This window comes from Eleutherodactylus coqui, chromosome 8 (genome assembly GCF_035609145.1).
Source record: "Eleutherodactylus coqui strain aEleCoq1 chromosome 8, aEleCoq1.hap1, whole genome shotgun sequence".
Lineage (NCBI taxonomy): Eukaryota > Metazoa > Chordata > Amphibia > Anura > Eleutherodactylidae > Eleutherodactylus > Eleutherodactylus coqui.
The window spans coordinates 174,812,582-174,830,772 of NC_089844.1; the positions used below are offsets into that span (position 1 = coordinate 174,812,582).

General features: G+C 48.2%; 1 protein-coding gene across 2 annotated transcripts; it reads right to left on the reverse strand.

Annotated features, from left to right (window-relative positions):
- Positions 1 to 4,475: 4,475 nt before the first annotated feature.
- PFAS (phosphoribosylformylglycinamidine synthase) lies at positions 4,476 to 17,861 on the reverse strand. Of its 2 annotated transcripts, none has more exons than XM_066577023.1 (29): positions 17,766 to 17,861; positions 16,971 to 17,107; positions 15,828 to 15,963; positions 15,631 to 15,736; positions 14,287 to 14,473; positions 13,727 to 13,832; positions 13,515 to 13,655; positions 13,312 to 13,436; positions 13,108 to 13,236; positions 12,897 to 13,028; positions 12,611 to 12,739; positions 12,449 to 12,522; positions 12,212 to 12,368; positions 12,072 to 12,133; positions 11,825 to 11,986; positions 11,350 to 11,460; positions 11,129 to 11,260; positions 10,811 to 11,041; positions 10,438 to 10,618; positions 10,280 to 10,363; positions 10,056 to 10,211; positions 8,934 to 9,053; positions 8,708 to 8,853; positions 7,767 to 7,977; positions 7,596 to 7,687; positions 7,246 to 7,360; positions 5,326 to 5,478; positions 5,095 to 5,244; positions 4,476 to 4,950 (listed from the first exon to the last, which is right to left on the reverse strand). In XM_066577023.1, the coding sequence occupies exons 2-29, from the start codon at positions 17,086 to 17,088 to the stop codon at positions 4,631 to 4,633; spliced, it is 3,966 nt and encodes a 1,321-aa protein (XP_066433120.1). In that variant the 5' UTR covers positions 17,089 to 17,107; positions 17,766 to 17,861; the 3' UTR covers positions 4,476 to 4,630. The 2 variants fall into 2 exon arrangements, with proteins under 2 accessions (XP_066433120.1, XP_066433119.1); XM_066577022.1 differs by having other exon boundaries at positions 5,095 to 5,247.
- Positions 17,862 to 18,191: the final 330 nt, after the last annotated feature.

The window sequence follows — 18,191 nt, forward strand, 5'->3', positions numbered from 1 at the left end:
TGGTCAATGGGGGGCCCTCAAAAATTAGTTCAGGGATCTAGGATACAAGCTTAGGGCGAGGACCTTCAAGGTAGTTTTCTTGGAAGTACTACCTGTTCCACAGCCACACCAGAAAGGCAGCGGGAGCTCAGGGAGGTAAACAAGTGGCACCAAAGTTGTTGTAGAAAGAAGAGGTTCGGGTTCCTGGAGAATTGGGCTGACTTTGCTGTTGGCTACTGGCTCTACCATAGGGACGGGCTGCATCCTAATGGGGAGGGTGCAGCTGTTCTCGGGCAGCAGATGGCTAGAAGGTTGAAGGAGTGTTAAAACTAGGGATCGGGAGGAGAGCAACAAACGATATAGGGGGGAAGACCATGTAGACAGAGTTCTAGTGAGAGAACAGCTAAAAGGACCATAAGCAGCATAATAAATATAAATAACCACAACCATATAAACAGTATAGCAAAATATGCAAGAAGTCTGATCAGTAAAGTAGGTGAGCTTGAAACGAGAACGTCTGAAGAAAACTACGATATAGTAGGAATAACGAAAACATGGCTTGATGAAGAAAGCAACTGGGGGGATGAATTTACAGTGTTACAAACTCTTCAGAAGAAACAACGGGAACAAGAAAGGAGAGGGGCATGTCTGTATGTTTACTCCAATTTAATGCCGAGGCTACGGGCAAATATAGATGCAGGAGATGGGTAGAAATACAGGAAGCAATGGCTAAAAATCCTGATAGGAGTTTTCTATAGGCCATGAAAAAGGACAGAAGAAACTGAAAATGTATTACTAAGACAAATAGAAGAGGTGTCAACCAGACTTAAGTGATTATTATGGGGGACTTTGATTATCGAAATATAATATGGGATAACAAGACCTGCAAATCTCAAAAGGGTGATCAGTTCTTGAGAACAATTAAAGACAACTTCCTTACCCAACTTGTGGGGGAGCCAACTAGAGGGAGGGCCATTCTGGACTTATTATTAATCAACAGATCGGAAAGAATCATGGGGGTGCAGGTTGATGGACACTTGAGAAATAACCACATTATAATTTTTTTCCAACTGTCATTCAGTAGGAAGCCTCATCAGGGAGCGACAGAAAAACTAAACATTAGTAAAGCAAAATTTGATCAGCTCAGACTTACTCTCGGTAGCATTAAATGGGACAATGTCCTCAAAAATAACAGTACAGGTGACAAATGAGAGAAGTTTAAAAACATCCTAATTACATCATGTGAACAGTTCATACCCTTTAGGCTGGGTTCACACAGGGCGGATTTGCTGCGGCAATTCCGTGCAGAATTTTGCCGCGGCACATCCGCCCGCGGCCGCTAATCTCGGGATTAGCCAGCCATGTGGACGAGATTTCTCAGAAATCTCGTCCACACGGGACGGCCAATCCGCTGCGGTAAGTCCGGCTGAAACCGCGGTTTCAGAATATGCAGCATGTCCATTCTTTTTTTCTTTCCGCCGCGGCCGCGCTCTCCTCTATGGGAGCGCCGGCCGCGGCAGAAAAGCGAGCGGCCGGGCCGCTTCAAAGCTGCCGCAGGTTTTTCTGCGGCGGTTCTCCTGTCGGAAATCTCGCGGTTTCGGCTGCGGCCAAACCGCGGGATTTCCGATGAGAATACGCCCAGTGTGAACCCAGGCTTAAAAATAAAAGAACTACGAATAGAATGAAACCAATGTGGCTCAACAAGACTAAGGGGGGCAGTAAGTGAAAAAAAAAAGAAACGGTTTAAATTACTAACAAAAACAATTGCAGCGAAGAAGCGCTAAAAACATACAGGAAAAAAAAAAAAATATATATATATATATATATATATATATATATATAAGAAAAAGATGGAGGCAGAGAGACCAATTGCCAAAGAGAGCAAAAATAACCCTAAACTATTTTTGAATTATATAAACAGTAAAAGGATTTGCAGGGAGAGCACTGGCCCTTTAACAAATAATGCAGGAGAAACCATAGAAGACGATGGAGGGAAAACAAATCTATTAGTTTTCTCTCAATTATATTCATGAGAGAAAAACAAATATCACATGGAGATGCAAGGGGATAAGGTGAACCCCCCACTAAATATCACCTGCCTAACGCCAGGTCCAGATGCAATACATCCAAGGGTTCTAAAGGAACTAAGTGACATGATAGTTAGACTGCTATTTCTTATATTTAGTGACGCTATTGAGACCGGGGTTATACCATTGGATTGGTGCATTACCAATGTGGTTCCAATATACAAAAAGAGGTCAAGAAGAGAGCCTGGTAATTACAGGCCGGTAAGTCTCACTTCAATAATTGGAAAAATATTAGAGGAGTTTCTGAGGGACGCCATCCTGGAATACCTCAAGGAGAACAACGGTATACCGCCTCATTAGCATGGGTTCATGAGGGGTCGATCATGTCAGACCAATCTGATCAGCTTCTAGGCTGGACCTGGGAGAGTCTATTGATCTCGTATATCTGGACTTCTCTAAAGCATTTGACACCGTGCCACATAATAGGCTGATATATAAAATGAGACAGCTCGGATTCTGTGAAAACGTGTATAAGTGGGTAAAGAACTGGCTCAATGATAGAAAGCAGAAGGTGGTAATAAATGGTTCATACTCTGATTGGGCCACCGCTGCTAGCGGGGTGCCACAGGGTTCAGTATTAGGCCCCATTCTGTTCAATATATTTATCAATAACCTGATAGAGGGGCTGCACAGCAAAATATCAATATTTGCAGATGACACAAAATTATACAAGGTACTTAATACAACGGAGGACAATGTACGGCTACAAACGGACCTGGATAAGATGGGGGCTTGGGCAGAAAAATGGCAAATGAAGTTCAATGTGGATAAATGTAAGACTATGCACATGGGCAGGAGAAACGGATGTCACCAATATACACTAAATGGGGTACCACTAGGGAAGAGGGATATGGAAAAAGACCTGCGGGTACTAGTGGTACTAGACTTAACTGGAGCAATCAATGCCAGTCAGCTGCTGCAAAAGCTAGTAAAGTCTTGGGGTGCATTAAAAGAGGTATAGGGGTGAGGGACGAGAACATTATCTTCCATTATACAAGGCACTTGTCAGGCCTCACATGGAATACTGCGTACAATTCTAGTCACCGGTGCTCAGGAAAAATATCTCAGTGCTTGTGGGGGTTCAAAGAAGGGCAACTAAACTATTACATCGAATGACGGGACCGGAATACCCAGAGAGGCTATCCAAATTGGGATTATTCACCCTAGAAAAAAGACGGCTAAGGGTTGATCAAATAACTATGTATAAATACATGAGGGGACGATACAAGGATCTCTCCCAGGATCGGTTTATACCCAGGACTGCGACGGTAACAAGAGGACATCCACTACATCTAGAAGAAAGCAGGTTTCATCACCAACACAGAAAAGGGTTCTTTACTGTAAGAGCAGTTAGACTGTGGAACTCTCTGCCTGAGGATGTGGTGATGGCAAAATCCCTAGAGGAGTTTAAGAGGGGACTAGATGTCTTTCTAGAGTGCTATGATATTACAGAATATAAACAGTAGATGACCAGCGGGTTGTTGATCTCAAATGTTCATCCAGGGATTATTCTGACTGCCATTATGGATTCAGAAAGCATTTTTCCCCCAAAATGGGGGTAAATTGGCTTCTGCCTCACTGTGTTTTTTTTGCCTTTCTCTGGATCAACAAGAATGGGGGTGTAAACAGGCTGAACTATATGGACATGTGTCTTTTTCCAGCCTAGCATACTATGTACAAACACTAAACAAGCAGGGTAGACAGTACAGCTGGAGAGTAATGAGTGCAGCTCTGGAGTATAATACAGGATGTAACCCAGGATGAGTACAGGATAAGTAATGTATGTACACAGTGACTCCACCAGCAGAATAGTGAGTGCAGCTCTGGAGTATAATACAGGATGTAACTGAGGATCAGTACAGGATAAGTAATGTATGTACACAGTGACTCCACCAGCAGAATAGTGAGTGCAGCTTTGGAGTATAATACAGGATGTAACTGAGGATCAGTACAGGATAAGTAATGTATGTACACGGGGAGTCCACCAGCAGAATAGTGAGTGCAGCTCTGGAGTATAATACAGAATGTAACCCAGGATGAGTACAGGATAAGTAATGTATGTACATAGTGACTCCACCAGCAAAATAGTGAATGCAGCTCTGGAGTATAATACAGGATGTAACTCAGGATCAGTACAGGAGAAGTAATGTATGTACACAGTCATCCACCAGCAGAATAGTGAGTGTAGCTCTGGAGTATAATACAGGATGTAACTCAGGATCAGTACAGGATAAGTAATGTATGTACATAGTGACGCCACCAGCAGAATAGTGAGTGCAGCTCTGGAGTATAATACAGGCTGTAACTCAGGATCGGTACAGGATAAGTAATGTATGTACACAGTCATGCACCAGCAGAATAGTGAGTGCAGCTCTGGAGTAAAATACAGAATATAAATAAGGAGCAGTACAGGATGAGTAATGGAATTTATGTACATAGTCATCAGTATAATACAATTCAGGCTCAGTTCAGCAAAAGGCGCCTCCCTCTGTAAAAAATGATGTCATTAATTGGTGGGAGGGGTCATCATCAAATTAAGCTGAAGATTCTGCCCCCTCAGCTCATCAGTCTTGCAGCGCACTTTTCAGGCACCAGTTATAACCATTTTGAAAGAGACGCATCCAGGGAGACACGTCTAGGTTCCTCCTCCAGTCCTCTGGCATCCAGGGCCACTGCCACTTCAGGACGCACCGCTCGGGGTGGGGCATCATTGCCAGATGGCGTCCATCCGCCGAGCACAGACCGGCAATGCCTAGAGGTGAACCATTGGGATTCATGGGGTACTCCTCCGTGGGAACATTCTGGTCATTCACGTAGCGGAGAGGAGCCAGATGGCGGGAGGTCACATGATCGCGAAGCTTCTGTGATCGGAATCTCATGAGACCTAGGAGATAGCGAGGAACCAATCAGGAAGTCTCTTGAGTCATCAGGGTACGAAAAAAGTTGCATTGTGCGGCATCCCTTGTTTATTAGTATATGTCATCCTCTATGTCATCACACCCAGAGGGCATGCAAAGGCGATAATTACCTTCTCCATGTGCGACCCACACCCCGAGCGACGATCCAGCCATTCCCTGTAGCAGGACACATGGACTATCTTCTATGGTCACAGTCACAAAGCGAGACTCAAACCTTCCAGAGAGGTTGTGGCTCAGCAGGACTCCTTGTGTGGGACGTTCTACTGCAGGAAGGACAAGAAGTAAGAATAGAATAGATGCAGAAAATATACAGCCCATGACCAATCATACGGGTCACTCACCTGTACCTGCTGCGCCCTCCGCTCCCACCCAACCCAGCAGCGCCATCAGCTGACAGCCGTTACATATCCCCAGGCTGAACGTGTCGGCGCGACAGCGGAAAGTTTCAAACTGCTCACGGACACCGGAGTTGAACATGACCGATGCCGCCCAACCTACAGCACAGAGAAAAACACGATATCATATAGGAGACCAAACAACAAGAAACTCTACATTCAAAAATGTAACTACAACAATACTGCTCCTATGTACAAGAATATAACTACTACAATACTGCCCCCTACGTACAAGAATATAACTGCTATAATACTGCCCCCTATGTACAAGAATATAACTACTATAATACTGCCCCCTGTGTACAAGAATATAACTACTATAATACTGCCTCCTATGTACAAGAATATAACTACTATAATACTGCCCCTATGTACAAGAATATAACTACTATAATACTGCCCCCTATGTACAAGAATATAACTACTATAATACTGTATCCCTATGTACAAGTATATAACTACTATAATACTGCCTCCTATGTACAAGAATATAACTACTATAATACTGCCCCCTATGTACAAGAATATAACTACTATAATACTGCCTCCTATGTACAAGAATATAACTGCTATAATACTGCTCCCTATGTAGAAGAATATAATTACTATAATACTGCCCCCTATGTACAAGAATATAACTACTATAATACTGCCTCCTATGTACAAGAATATAACTACAACAATACTGCTCCTATGTACAAGAATATAACTACTACAATACTGCCCCCTACGTACAAGAATATAACTGCTATAATACTGCCCCCTATGTACAAGAATATAACTACTATAATACTGCCCCCTGTGTACAAGAATATAACTACTATAATACTGCCTCCTATGTACAAGAATATAACTACTATAATACTGCCTCCTATGTACAAGAATATAACTACTATAATACTGCCTCCTATGTACAAGAATATAACTACTATAATACTGTATCCCTATGTACAAGTATATAACTACTATAATACTGCCTCCTATGTACAAGAATATAACTACTATAATACTGCCCCCTATGTACAAGAATATAACTACTATAATACTGCCTCCTATGTACAAGAACATAACTACTATAATACTGCCCCCCATGTACAAGAATATAACTACTATAATACTGCCTCCTATGTAGAAGAACTACTATAATACTGCCCCCTATGTACAAGAATATAACTACTATAATACTACCCCCTATGTAGAAGAACTACTATAATACTGCTCCTATGTACAAGAATATAACTACTATAATACTGCTCCCTATGTACAAGAATATAACTACTATAATACTGCCCCCCATGTACAAGAATATAACTACTATTATACTGCCCCCTATGTACAAGAATATAACTACTATAATACTGCCCCCTACATACAAGAATATACCTATGTACAAGAATATAACTACTATAATACTGCCCCCCATGTACAAGAATATAACTACTATTATACTGCCCCCTATGTACAAGAATATAACTACTATAATACTGCCCCCTACATACAAGAATATAACTACTATAATACTGCCTCCTATGTACAAGAATATAACTACTATAATACTACCCCCTATGTACAAAAATATAATTACTATAATACTGCCCCCTATGTACAAGAATATAACTACTATAATACTGCCTCCTATGTACAAGAATATAACTACTATAATACTGCCCCCTATGTACAAGAATATAACTGCTATAATACTGCCTCCTATGTACAAGAATATAACTACTATAATACTACCCCCTATGTACAAGGATATAACTACTCTTATACTGCCCCCTATGTACAAGAATATAACTAATATAATACTGCCCACATGTACATTACTAATAGGGTTCCATACTTCTAATCCTTGTGGTCACTTACCTTTTGCAGAACCTAGAACATCCGCATAGCTGAATCCCCCAACAAATATCAGGCCCTTGAATATGTCCAGGGTGGTTCCTCCAGACAGAAGGTCTTCCATGGTGACATCCCAAACCTGGAGAGGAGGACACAGGCTGATGGTTATGGCATACACTTAATGTTGAATCCAACAGTACCGTTTATCTCCACTGATGTGGTAACAGCCTGCTGAGATCCCATGATGCACTGCAGGGAAGCGAGGCGTTCCTGAGAGCTAACAGGAAGCCAGCAGACGTTCTACTGCAGCTTTTAATGTGAACTGAGTAAAAGATATTACAGGATTTAATATCAAGGATTGAGAATGAGATTACTTCAAACCCGGCCATCAGCAGCGCAGCCGCCATCTCTCTGTCGCCATTACTGCCCTCTTCCCGTACAACAGCCACACGCGGCTGGGTGGAGCCTGTGAGGATGATACATATGGTCAGTTATACCAGCACCCTGCGCCCTCCTTGTATAATCCTTGCCCTTCACTCCAGTACCTGTTGGAGCCATCAGAGAAGGCTTTTCAGATGGGTTGAACTTCAGCTGGTAGTTTGGTCCCTCCCTTTTAACAAGCCCCGCCTCTTCCTGTGATACGCAGCTAGGGCTGGCCTGCAGTCTTTCCAACTGGAAACTTGTCTCCTCCCACAAAGCTCTCAGTGCCCCGACTTCATCGCACAGGACCTCTTCCTCATTTACACGAACCTTGACCTAGCGAAAAAAATAAAAGGTTTCCTTTAAGAGGGAGGAGGTGTCTTAAAGGGGAAATGCAGATTTATGTAAAAGATCCAAAACCAGATTAGCAGTGTCACAAGTCTGTATCTTTAACCCCTTAAGGACGCGGCCCTTTTCACCATGCAAGATTAATAATGCATTACTGTAATTGATCAAACTTTTATGGGCATAGGGATAGCAAACACGTTTTTTTATTTATATTTTTTTAACAATATGGGCAAAGGTATTTAAAAAAAATGTTTATTACTTATTTTATTAAAATGCTTTAACTCATTTTTAAATGTTTTTAGTCCCAACAGGGGCCTTGAACTTGTGATCATTTGATCTCTCCTGCAGTATAATGTAATACTATAGTATTGCATGATATCGCGTTCTGACAGGCATTCTTTAAAGCCACGCCCCACGCAAGGCTAGATAGGCAATCAGCCATGGGGGCCTTCAGGAGGCACTGGGTCTCATGGCACCGATTGGGGCATTTAAATAGTCCTGTCAGAATAGACAGCTTGGTTACAGGGTAACCGCAACGATCAGCATTGAGGCAGCTCGCGGCTGTTGCAGGCGGGTGTCAGCTGTCAAAGACAATCGGCATCCACATTATATGGAGCGGAATCAGCCCCGATCCTTCTTCATAAAAACCCTGAATGTACAGGACAAAGTTTAAATGCTGTGTTAAGGGGTTAAAAGGCGAATTCGAGATGCCACTTACCACAGAGCGCGGGCCCCTTCCCTGGGTACATCCTATCTTCACACACTGGAGGCTGGACGCCCGATAGCGCTCTATAACCCGCTCATGTGACACTTCAGGGACTTCTAACACAAGTCCCAACTCCTCCGCGAACAGCAGATCCAGAGCTGAAGAACAAGAAGGGATACAAGGTGTGAAGACGTCTGGACATCATCAAATGTTCGCGAGATGCAGAGCGCGGACTCACCGCGTACATCCGGGGAAGAGAAGTCCACATCCAGCCCGCAGTTCCCAGCAAACGCCATCTCCAGGAGACAAGTAATGAGTCCTCCGTCACTGACGTCATGCCCCGCGCTCAGAACATGCTCTAGGGTGGCGAGAAGACGGAAGGAGGTCAGTTGTGGAAGTATCAAAGGAGAAGACTGCAAGACTCAGAGTTACATTGTGTCCGCGACTTAAACTGACCCTCCAGCTTCCGGACAAAATTGTGTTCTAAGACCAGAAGAGGCAGCTGGTATATTACCTACGGTTTTTCTTCTCTGCCTTCCCTCCGATTCACCAGTACCAGATCCTGTTTTCGGCCTTCCACGATATCCAACACAACCTTCAGACTACCTGATCCCTCACAGTGCACTGTACCCTGCTCTCTGATTGGCCAGAGCTGCTCACATGATCTGACTGGCCCAAGTGCTCTGATTGGCAGTGTACATTAGGTAGACAGAAGATTGCTATGGCTAGCTTGGATGGCTGAAAACTGAGTGGAACTGGTAGATTAGAGACCCCCTCACCCTCCTCTATGTCCATTCATAGAATTTTGTCTAGAAACCGGAGGGTCACTTTAATTCACAGATCTGATGGCCTTCTGTAAGTTCCTCAGGGCTCACATCCAAGTATACATCCTGCTGGTTCACTATCTACACAAAGCATGTCCTGCTGCAGTGCATTCTGGGAGATGTAATGTTTCCACCAAACATAGTCCAATAGTCTTAAGTATAAAAAAATGCAAAGTACCAAAATGTAATGATGAAATCTAGTAAGCTATTAGGGTCTGTATGTCAGCAGTGACTCCAGTCACATCCAAAGCAGCATTGATAATTATGGTGGTTGAAGTCACAGTCATTGCCTACATATAACATTGCACACAATGCAGTTTCTGCACACGGCTCGGGGGCTGTAAGGGTCTGCAACCCGAGAGCTAACAGCAAAGCAGCCGAATCGATAGTGCAGCTCTGGATGTGACTGGAGTATAAGATGTAATGATGAGATTAGTAAATCCAATGACTTGTGAAGGCCCTCTAACATTAGATGCAGGGACACCATATGATGGACTTTGCAGATGAGGACAGAAGAGTTTTTCCCTCAGTCTCACCTTTTAGGAGCTGCTGAGTGACCATGAAGCAGGAGACCAGGGTCTGGGGGTCGTCCAGGTCGGGGGGATGTTGTCCAAGCTGGGAGAAGCACTGGGCCAAGGCGCTACCACCCAGACGATGCTTCCCGGGACTGAGGGGCACGTAGAGAAGGATGCCTGAAGAGAAGATAGAATTATTCCAAGTCCTCTTCTGCACACGGCTCCACAGCCTCAGAGACACTTACCCTTCTGCCCTGGGTTCTTCAGGTCCGGTGTGATGGTGGCAGTGATATCAGGACACACGGCATATACAGAGATGACCAGAGACCCTGGAAAGCAGAGACAGTATTAGACAGAAGGACAGAGACAGGAGCCTCGCCAGGACACTGGACCATGCTGTCACCTGGGGCCTTCACAGTCTCTGCTCCAACTCGTGCGGCCATGCTGAGTGAGTCCTTTCCTCCATCCACAGCGACACCGACCTGCGCCAAGACATCGCACATGGCCACACACGCATCGTACAGCGCAGCACCTTCACCGGGAAGTTTGGCAGCCCACATCCAGTTACCGCTGCACTTCACATCCTAAAGAGGATAAGGAGATGAGTGACCACATGAAGGGGCTGCTGGCATACATTCACAGTGAGCAACTGGCAAATGGGCAGTAGCCAGCAGCTGAACATGCCAACGGAGTCACATGGAGGACTACTTTCTGCTGCAGGTGGTCCCGGAGACCATCAGTCTGTTTTATAACATTGCAGCATTTCACAAGATTACCTTCAGGTCAGTCACCAAGGCGAACACCAGGTTAGTAAGAGCCTCGCCCACTGCCATGCGGGCACCCACCGCCGGATCCAGGAGACTTTTAATTGGCTGCTCCCCAATAGCGGTAGCTCCACCTACTTTGTCTGTGTAGGAAAGGGAGATGACTGCTACGTCAGCCAATGGGGTGTGAAGCGGCCCGACGCACTGCTGCTGGGCGACAAGACCAGTGACCGAGCGATCCACCTGCAGATCAATGAAAGTCTCTATGTTACTGCAGATACATAAAGTCACCAGAAGTCCCATCATGGGCACCCCTGAGAAGAGGCCCACCTTGTTTGTCAGATATCGTTTGCTGGCCACAGATGGTAATCTCAGGACGCGTTCCAGTGCCTGGCGGACGCTTAGGTTTTCTGGGAGGGTCAATGACCTCAATTGGGGAGTGACGCGATTGAACACAAACTCCTACGGAAGTGGAGACAAAGACAACAAGGTAAGGAGAGGGGCACAGAACTGGGCATCTGGAAGTACGGTACCGAGGTGGGCATCTCTACCTTACGAGGCATCTTCCCCAGGACCCACTCCAGCTCCAGGTGCACCGGGACACGATTCCGGTCTCTGCGATCAGGAATAGGATCATTCTCGCTTCCATTCACTAACACGATCTGTGCAGGAAAAGTCCAACAAGAATCAATGGTCACATCCACCAGAAGAAGTCCCCAAATTTCTCCTTTATGGAGCACTTTATCCCGAGTGTCCTAGTTAATGAACAGAACTCTAGAACTAACGTGAAGACTTACACACAGTCAGGGGAACACAAGAAACACAATACAAGGTGTAAATCTACAGAATTTATTGCATTCAGGGTCCCGACTGCTGTGATGTCGGCTATTTTTAAAGAAACCTATAAAAACACTTCACGTAGGAGCAGGCGGCGGGTTCTGGCATTCCTAGGTATATGGCATAATTTAGCAGGACGCTACAAATATCCAACCCCAATCCATAAAGCGAGGTGCTGGAGGTTCTTACCCGGCCATCTCCAGTGATTTTTCCGACAAAGTCTACTGGGGACCTTTCTCTCTGACACACAGAGCGCAAGAATTCTGCATCTTCTGGGCGGAGGAGCAAAGCGTTAGACTCCTGGTACTCCGCACCCCAAATCTCCAGGACACTCAAAGTGGGGTCTCCCAACTGGGGAAGACACAAGAAAGTAAAAGGAAGTGCTGAGGATCTGATCCAGGAGATCGGGCAACCAGAAGACCCAAAACATTCCTACCTGGAAGTTCTTGGTATAGATGACGGCACCTTGAGGCTCGCTCAGCTCCTTAAGTACGTTACCTGCACAGAGGACAAGTGTGTGAGACGACTGAAGCAGTAAGAAAGTCGAGGGACAGAACTGAGTCATCAGTGTCTCACCGTTCCCACCAGCCCCCTGGTCGTGAATGCTACAGATTGGATTCCGTTCCCTGTGCTCCACACAGGCGCGGACGACTCTATTCATCTTCTGTTCCATCTCCGCGTCTCCTCGTTGTACCGCACCAAAGTCCAGTTCACTGGCGTTGTCCCCCTGAACCTGCACATCCCCCGGGAACTGAGTAACGATCCGATACAAGCTTTATAACCAAATTGATACACTTCATGATTACTGCTTACTTGAATGGAAGATGCAGCCCCTCCGCCCACTCCGATCCTATAGACGGGACCGCCAATCTTCACAACGTGCATCCCTAAGAGGAAGACAGGCATTGAGATCTACACCCCTACCACTGACCCACCACACACAGTGTCATCCATGGAATCTTGGAAGGGTCTTACCAGGTTCTGGAGTTTCTTTGGTCCGATGAGTGTCTTCCATAGAACCGATGCCTCCACTGAACATGATTGGCTTGACCCACTCTCTCCTCTCCCCGGAAGGCAGGCGAAGGCCGAAAGAACGAGCAAAACCTGAGAAAAACAGGTACTAGTTACTATAATTAATGACACTCAGAGTAAACAATAGTGCCCGATCCACCAGACCGTAGATCATCCTTGAAATTGAGCAAGCCGTCAAAATTTGGATTTGGTGGAAGGAAACAGTCATCCCTGCTTGTTCTCTCCTCACCTGCCAGTACCGGCTCTCCAAATTTGTTGCCATAATCCGAGGCTCCATTACTGGCTTCGATGGCGACCTCCAGAGGCCGGGCAAACTGGACCGGATACTGGTACGAGTCGTCCTCCCACGGAAGAGAATATCCTGCAGGAAGTGGACAGGAGGAGCTGTGAGGTGTGTGATATGAAGGATAGGAGATACAAGTCTTCCATCACCTGCTTACCTGGAATGTGCAGATTCCCAAAACAGTAGCCAGCGGTGCCCGCTATGACATGAGCTCCCTTCCCTGTGCTCTGTACATCGCGAATACGACCACCGGTGCCGGTGGTGGCGCCGCTAAATGGAGCTACGCCTATGAGAGAAGGAAAGAAGATCATAAAAAGGATTGGCCACAGTTATGTGGTCCAGAGCAGAAGTCAATGCTCACCTGTAGGAAAATTATGTGTCTCGGCCGTGAAGATGAGATGCCGGGTGGAGCCTGTTAGTGTGTAGGGTCCAGGACGGGAGGGATCGGTGGGGATCAGGCTGGTCACTTCCTTGCCCTGGACCGCACTGCATAGACGATGGAGAGACAGCATTAGAGAACGTCCGCTTTAGTCCGACTACTCATCACATTGAGACAAGACTAACCTGCTGTTGTCGCAGAACTTGATGACGTTGTTCTGGTTGCTGGTGACCTGGGTCTTCATGATCAGGTCGAACAGCGAGTGCTGCTTCTCCTGCCCGTCCACCACCAGCTTACCCTTGAAGAACCAATGGCGGCTGTGTTCACTGCAAGGCAGAAAGGGTCAAAACCCACAAAACACTCATGAGAGGACAGTCACAAAGTCCAAGACACAGACCTGTTGGACTGAGCCAGGTCAAAGCACTCCACGCTGCTTGGGTTGCGGCCCACACGTTGGAAAAGGGCGGTATAATAATCCAGGTCCCAGGAGTCGAAAGCCAGACCTGGGGAAGAGATGGAGGACTATAAAGAACCGTGCCAGCGAGTATCTGTGCGTGAAGCTCAGGTGGAGGCAAAGTCAATCACTCTGTAAATGCTCAATGACCACCATCATGATTTATACTCTAGTTACATCCAAAGCTGATTGACAATTCTGCTGACTCAAGCAGCAGCACCTTTTTGACTACTTCTGATAGCTCTGCTGTAGTGCATTGTGGAATAAGTAGTATCTCCCATAATGCAATGTACTAGAGAGATGCTATAAGGTTCGGCTAAACTGTTAGGGATGTGTCCATCAACATAGCGCTGACAGATTCAAGGAGCAAGCAGGCAGAATTCGATTGCAGCTCTGGATGAGACTGGAGTAGAAGATACAAGGCTTACAAGATGAATCAACTTTCTTTGGAGACACCTGTAAGAGGCAGCGGGGCATCCTCCGCTGTGCTTGGAGCCACCTACCCAGCTCCGTGTTGGCGGTTTCCAGTGCGGCTCTCCCGTGTCCCAACACATCCACCTCGTACACGTTCTCCGGATGCACAGAGATCTGGAAACTTCTCACCGGTTCTGCATAGATGCACTCTGTCATCCGATCGTAGAGGGAGGACACGAGTCTCTGCTTCTCGCTCTCCTCAGGCTCTTTCTGGAACTGAAAGGTTTAGATATTCGACTATTAGCAAATAGCTGGTTCTCTGTGTGATGATGCAAGACGTCTCCTCATAACAAAGATGATCACAGCTGGGCAGAAGGAAGACTAACACAGATGGTCAGGAGATATCTGCCTGGTCACCCCTCTGCTATGGCACGCCGATCATTCTTAACACCTTCACCCTACATGTATGCCCTCTGTGTGCAGGGTTTGTATGAAGTGGGATCGGCAGCAGAGTTCGCTCCATACAAGGTGGGTGCCGGTGTCTCTGACAGTTGACATCTGCCAGCAAGAGCCACGATCAGCATCCACACTGATCATGGCTGTTAAAAGCCCCCTTGCAATGAGTTTCCGAGGTGCTGTTCGGGTGGCATGGCAGCCCATGGCCATCTGAATGTCCTGAGTGCTGCCATGTGTTTCTGCCTATTATGATGAACCAGTGGCACTTCTTAACCCTTTCCTATTCAGTGTTGGACCTCGTCCAACATTCAGATTTCCCTGCATAGCTCTGATGTCAGGCGAAGTCCAACACTGCGCAGGCCAGCTCTCCGTATGCACGTTACCCTGCGCAGGCCAGCTCTCCGTATGCACGTTACCCTGCGCAGGCCAGCTCTCCGTATGCACGTTACCCTGCGCAGGCCAGCTCTCCGTATGCACGTTACCCTGCGCAGGCCAGCTCTCCGTATGCACGTTACCCTGCGCAGGCCAGCTCTCCGTATGCACGTTACCCTGCGCAGGACAGCTCTCCGTATGCACGTTACCCTGCGCGGGCCAGCTCTCCGTATGCACGTTACCCTGCGCAGGCCAGCTCTCCGTATGCACGTTACCCTGCGCAGGACAGCTCTCCGTATGCACGTTACCCTGCGCGGGCCAGCTCTCCGTATGCACGTTACCCTGCGCAGGCCAGCTCTCCGTATGCACGTTACCCTGCGCAGGCCAGCTCTCCGTATGCACGTTACCCTGCGCAGGCCAGCTCTCCGTATGCACGTTACCCTGCGCAGGCCAGCTCTCCGTATGCACGTTACCCTGCGCAGGCCAGCTCTCCATATGCACGTTACCCTGCGCAGGCCAGCTCTCCGTATGTACGTTACACTATGCAGGATAGCGCTGCGGCGCTACGCCATAAACGGGACATTTGAATATGAAGCTCTTCGCACCTTCAGCAGGTATCGTTTAGAACATTCGATCCTGTCGATGTTGGCCAGACCGATGGAGCGACAGATGGACACGGCGTTGGTAGAGGACGCTGTGGAGAAGTTCAACCTGCAGATGAGAATTAGAAGGAGACAGTCAGCAGAAGATTCTCCAATAAGCCATGATGCTGGACGAGTCGCTCAGGGGTCCTCCTACTCACCTTGGACCGACTTCCACCAGCAGGTCCGATGGCTCGGGGTGAAGGAATGTTGTGTCTGAAATGCTCTGGGGGTCAAAGGGGCAGCTGAAGAGCCAACGCAGGGTGTCCATCAGCTCTGAGGTTGGCGGAGAGTCACCTGCAAGGGGGGAGGGGGGATTGTTTACTGACCCATGGAAGACAAGCAGTCAAGCAGTGACCTACGAGACGAGACCTGAGCTGCCATCAGTAGGTTATCATGTGATGTACGTGTGACCTACGACCTGGAGCACAGTACTACTGATCCCATCACTGGGCAAATAGTGTCAAGGACAGCCAGGACCGAGACAAGAGGAGGAGGGGGCCCCAGACATTACACCCGCCGAGGCGGAGGAGGGGGCCCCAGACATTACACCCGCCGAGGCGGAGGCCCCAGACATTACACCCGCCGAGGAGGAGGGGGGGGGGGGCCCAGACGGTACACCCGCCGAGGAGGAGGGGGGGGCCCAGACGGTACACCCGCCGAGGAGGAGGGGGGGGGGGGCCCAGACGGTACACCCGCCGAGGAGGAGGGGGCCCCAGACGGTACACCCGCCGAGGAGGAGGGGGCCCCAGACGGTACACCCGCCGAGGAGGAGGGGGCCCCAGACGGTACACCCGCCGAGGAGGAGGGGGCCCCAGACGGTACACCCGCCGAGGAGGAGGGGGCCCCAGACGGTACACCCGCCGAGGAGGAGGGGGCCCCAGACGGTACACCCGCCGAGGAGGAGGGGGCCCCAGACGGTACACCCGCCGAGGAGGAGGGGGCCCCAGACGGTACACCCATGGAGGAGGAGGGGGCCCCAGACGGTACACCCATGGAGGAGGAGGGGGCCCCAGACGGTACACCCATGGAGGAGGAGGGGGCCCCAGACGGTACACCCATGGAGGAGGAGGGGGCCCCAGACGGTACACCCATGGAGGAGGAGGGGGCCCCAGACGGTACACCCATGGAGGAGGAGGGGGCCCCAGACGGTACACCCATGGAGGAGGAGGGGGCCCCAGACGGTACACCCATGGAGGAGGAGGGGGCCCCAGACGGTACACCCATGGAGGAGGAGGGGGCCCCAGACGGTACACCCATGGAGGAGGAGGGGGCCCCAGACATTACACATGTGTATCCCTCACCGGTCCAGCTGACGTTGTAGCAGAGCTCGCGCTGCACAGTCCGGATACTCTCTGCCGCAGACAACCGCAGGGAAGCGTCAGACGCCTGGAAGGAGCGGTAGAAGTGCAGGACCGCCATTGTCACTTATCAGGGACCCCTAGAAGGTGGAAAACACAGTCAGGATGGCCTATTATGGTACAGAGAACCACATCTCAACACTGTCCATAATGTGATGCTAAGCCACTGTATCTAATCCTTTCATGATGCTGTCAGCTGAGCTGCTGTATCTAATCCTGACTGGTGATAGTCAGCTGAGCTGCTGTATCTAATCTTATTATGTGATCCGGTCTCAGGACAGGTAGTATTAGTGACTTCAGAGTAAACATTTGCACATAGTTGTCAGTTTGCACACAGCTGGATGCTGAGATACAGACGGTGGTGTAATCATGTCTGGCTGCAGGGTGTATCCGAGCTACGGGCAGTGGCTGCAGCTCTGGATGTGACTGGAGTAGAAGTCATGAAGTAACTCAGTCCGGTATCTGGAAAGGTTCTAAGCATGTTATGTGCTGGCATAAAGCCATTCTGCTGCAGAGTGCAAGCTCTTGTGTACGAGACCTGGCGGGCAACAACTTCTCGAAAACAGTCAGTGGAAAGTTTACAGATAACTTAGAGAACTGCAGCAAATCATGAAGTGCGCCGGCAGCAGCGAGGACTGCGAGAACAGGACTAGACGGCTGGTGGACCCCCCTGCAAGGTAAGACCCTCCACACCACCTGCACCAACAGGCAATGTGCCTGCAGAGAGCAATCACTCACCTGCACCATGTGCTTCCAGAGAAAGAGCCTCCAGGGGGCGGAGCCAGCCTGCACACGGGGGAGGGGCGCTTCCTGTCCTGTGAGAGGAGCCCCCCTCATGATCCCCGCCCGCTATAATGTATCATCCACATCCCATTATGTATACAGCGTATCAACAGAGCAGTCACGAGGGAAAGCTTAACCCCTTCAACACCAGGCATTTTTGAGCCATAACCGTTTTCATTCTTCTGTCGGCGGTCGGATGACGACTTGTTTTTGGCTCGATGAGCTGGATTTTTGTAATGTACTAAAAAGATTTAAATGGAATGAAATTTAAAAAATGCCATTGCGCCATTTTCGTTTTTATGGCCGTACACATGTGCACTTTATTATGTGGTCGCTGCGGTTACAGAGATGCTCTTTCTGAAAGCTAAATGGAGTAACTTT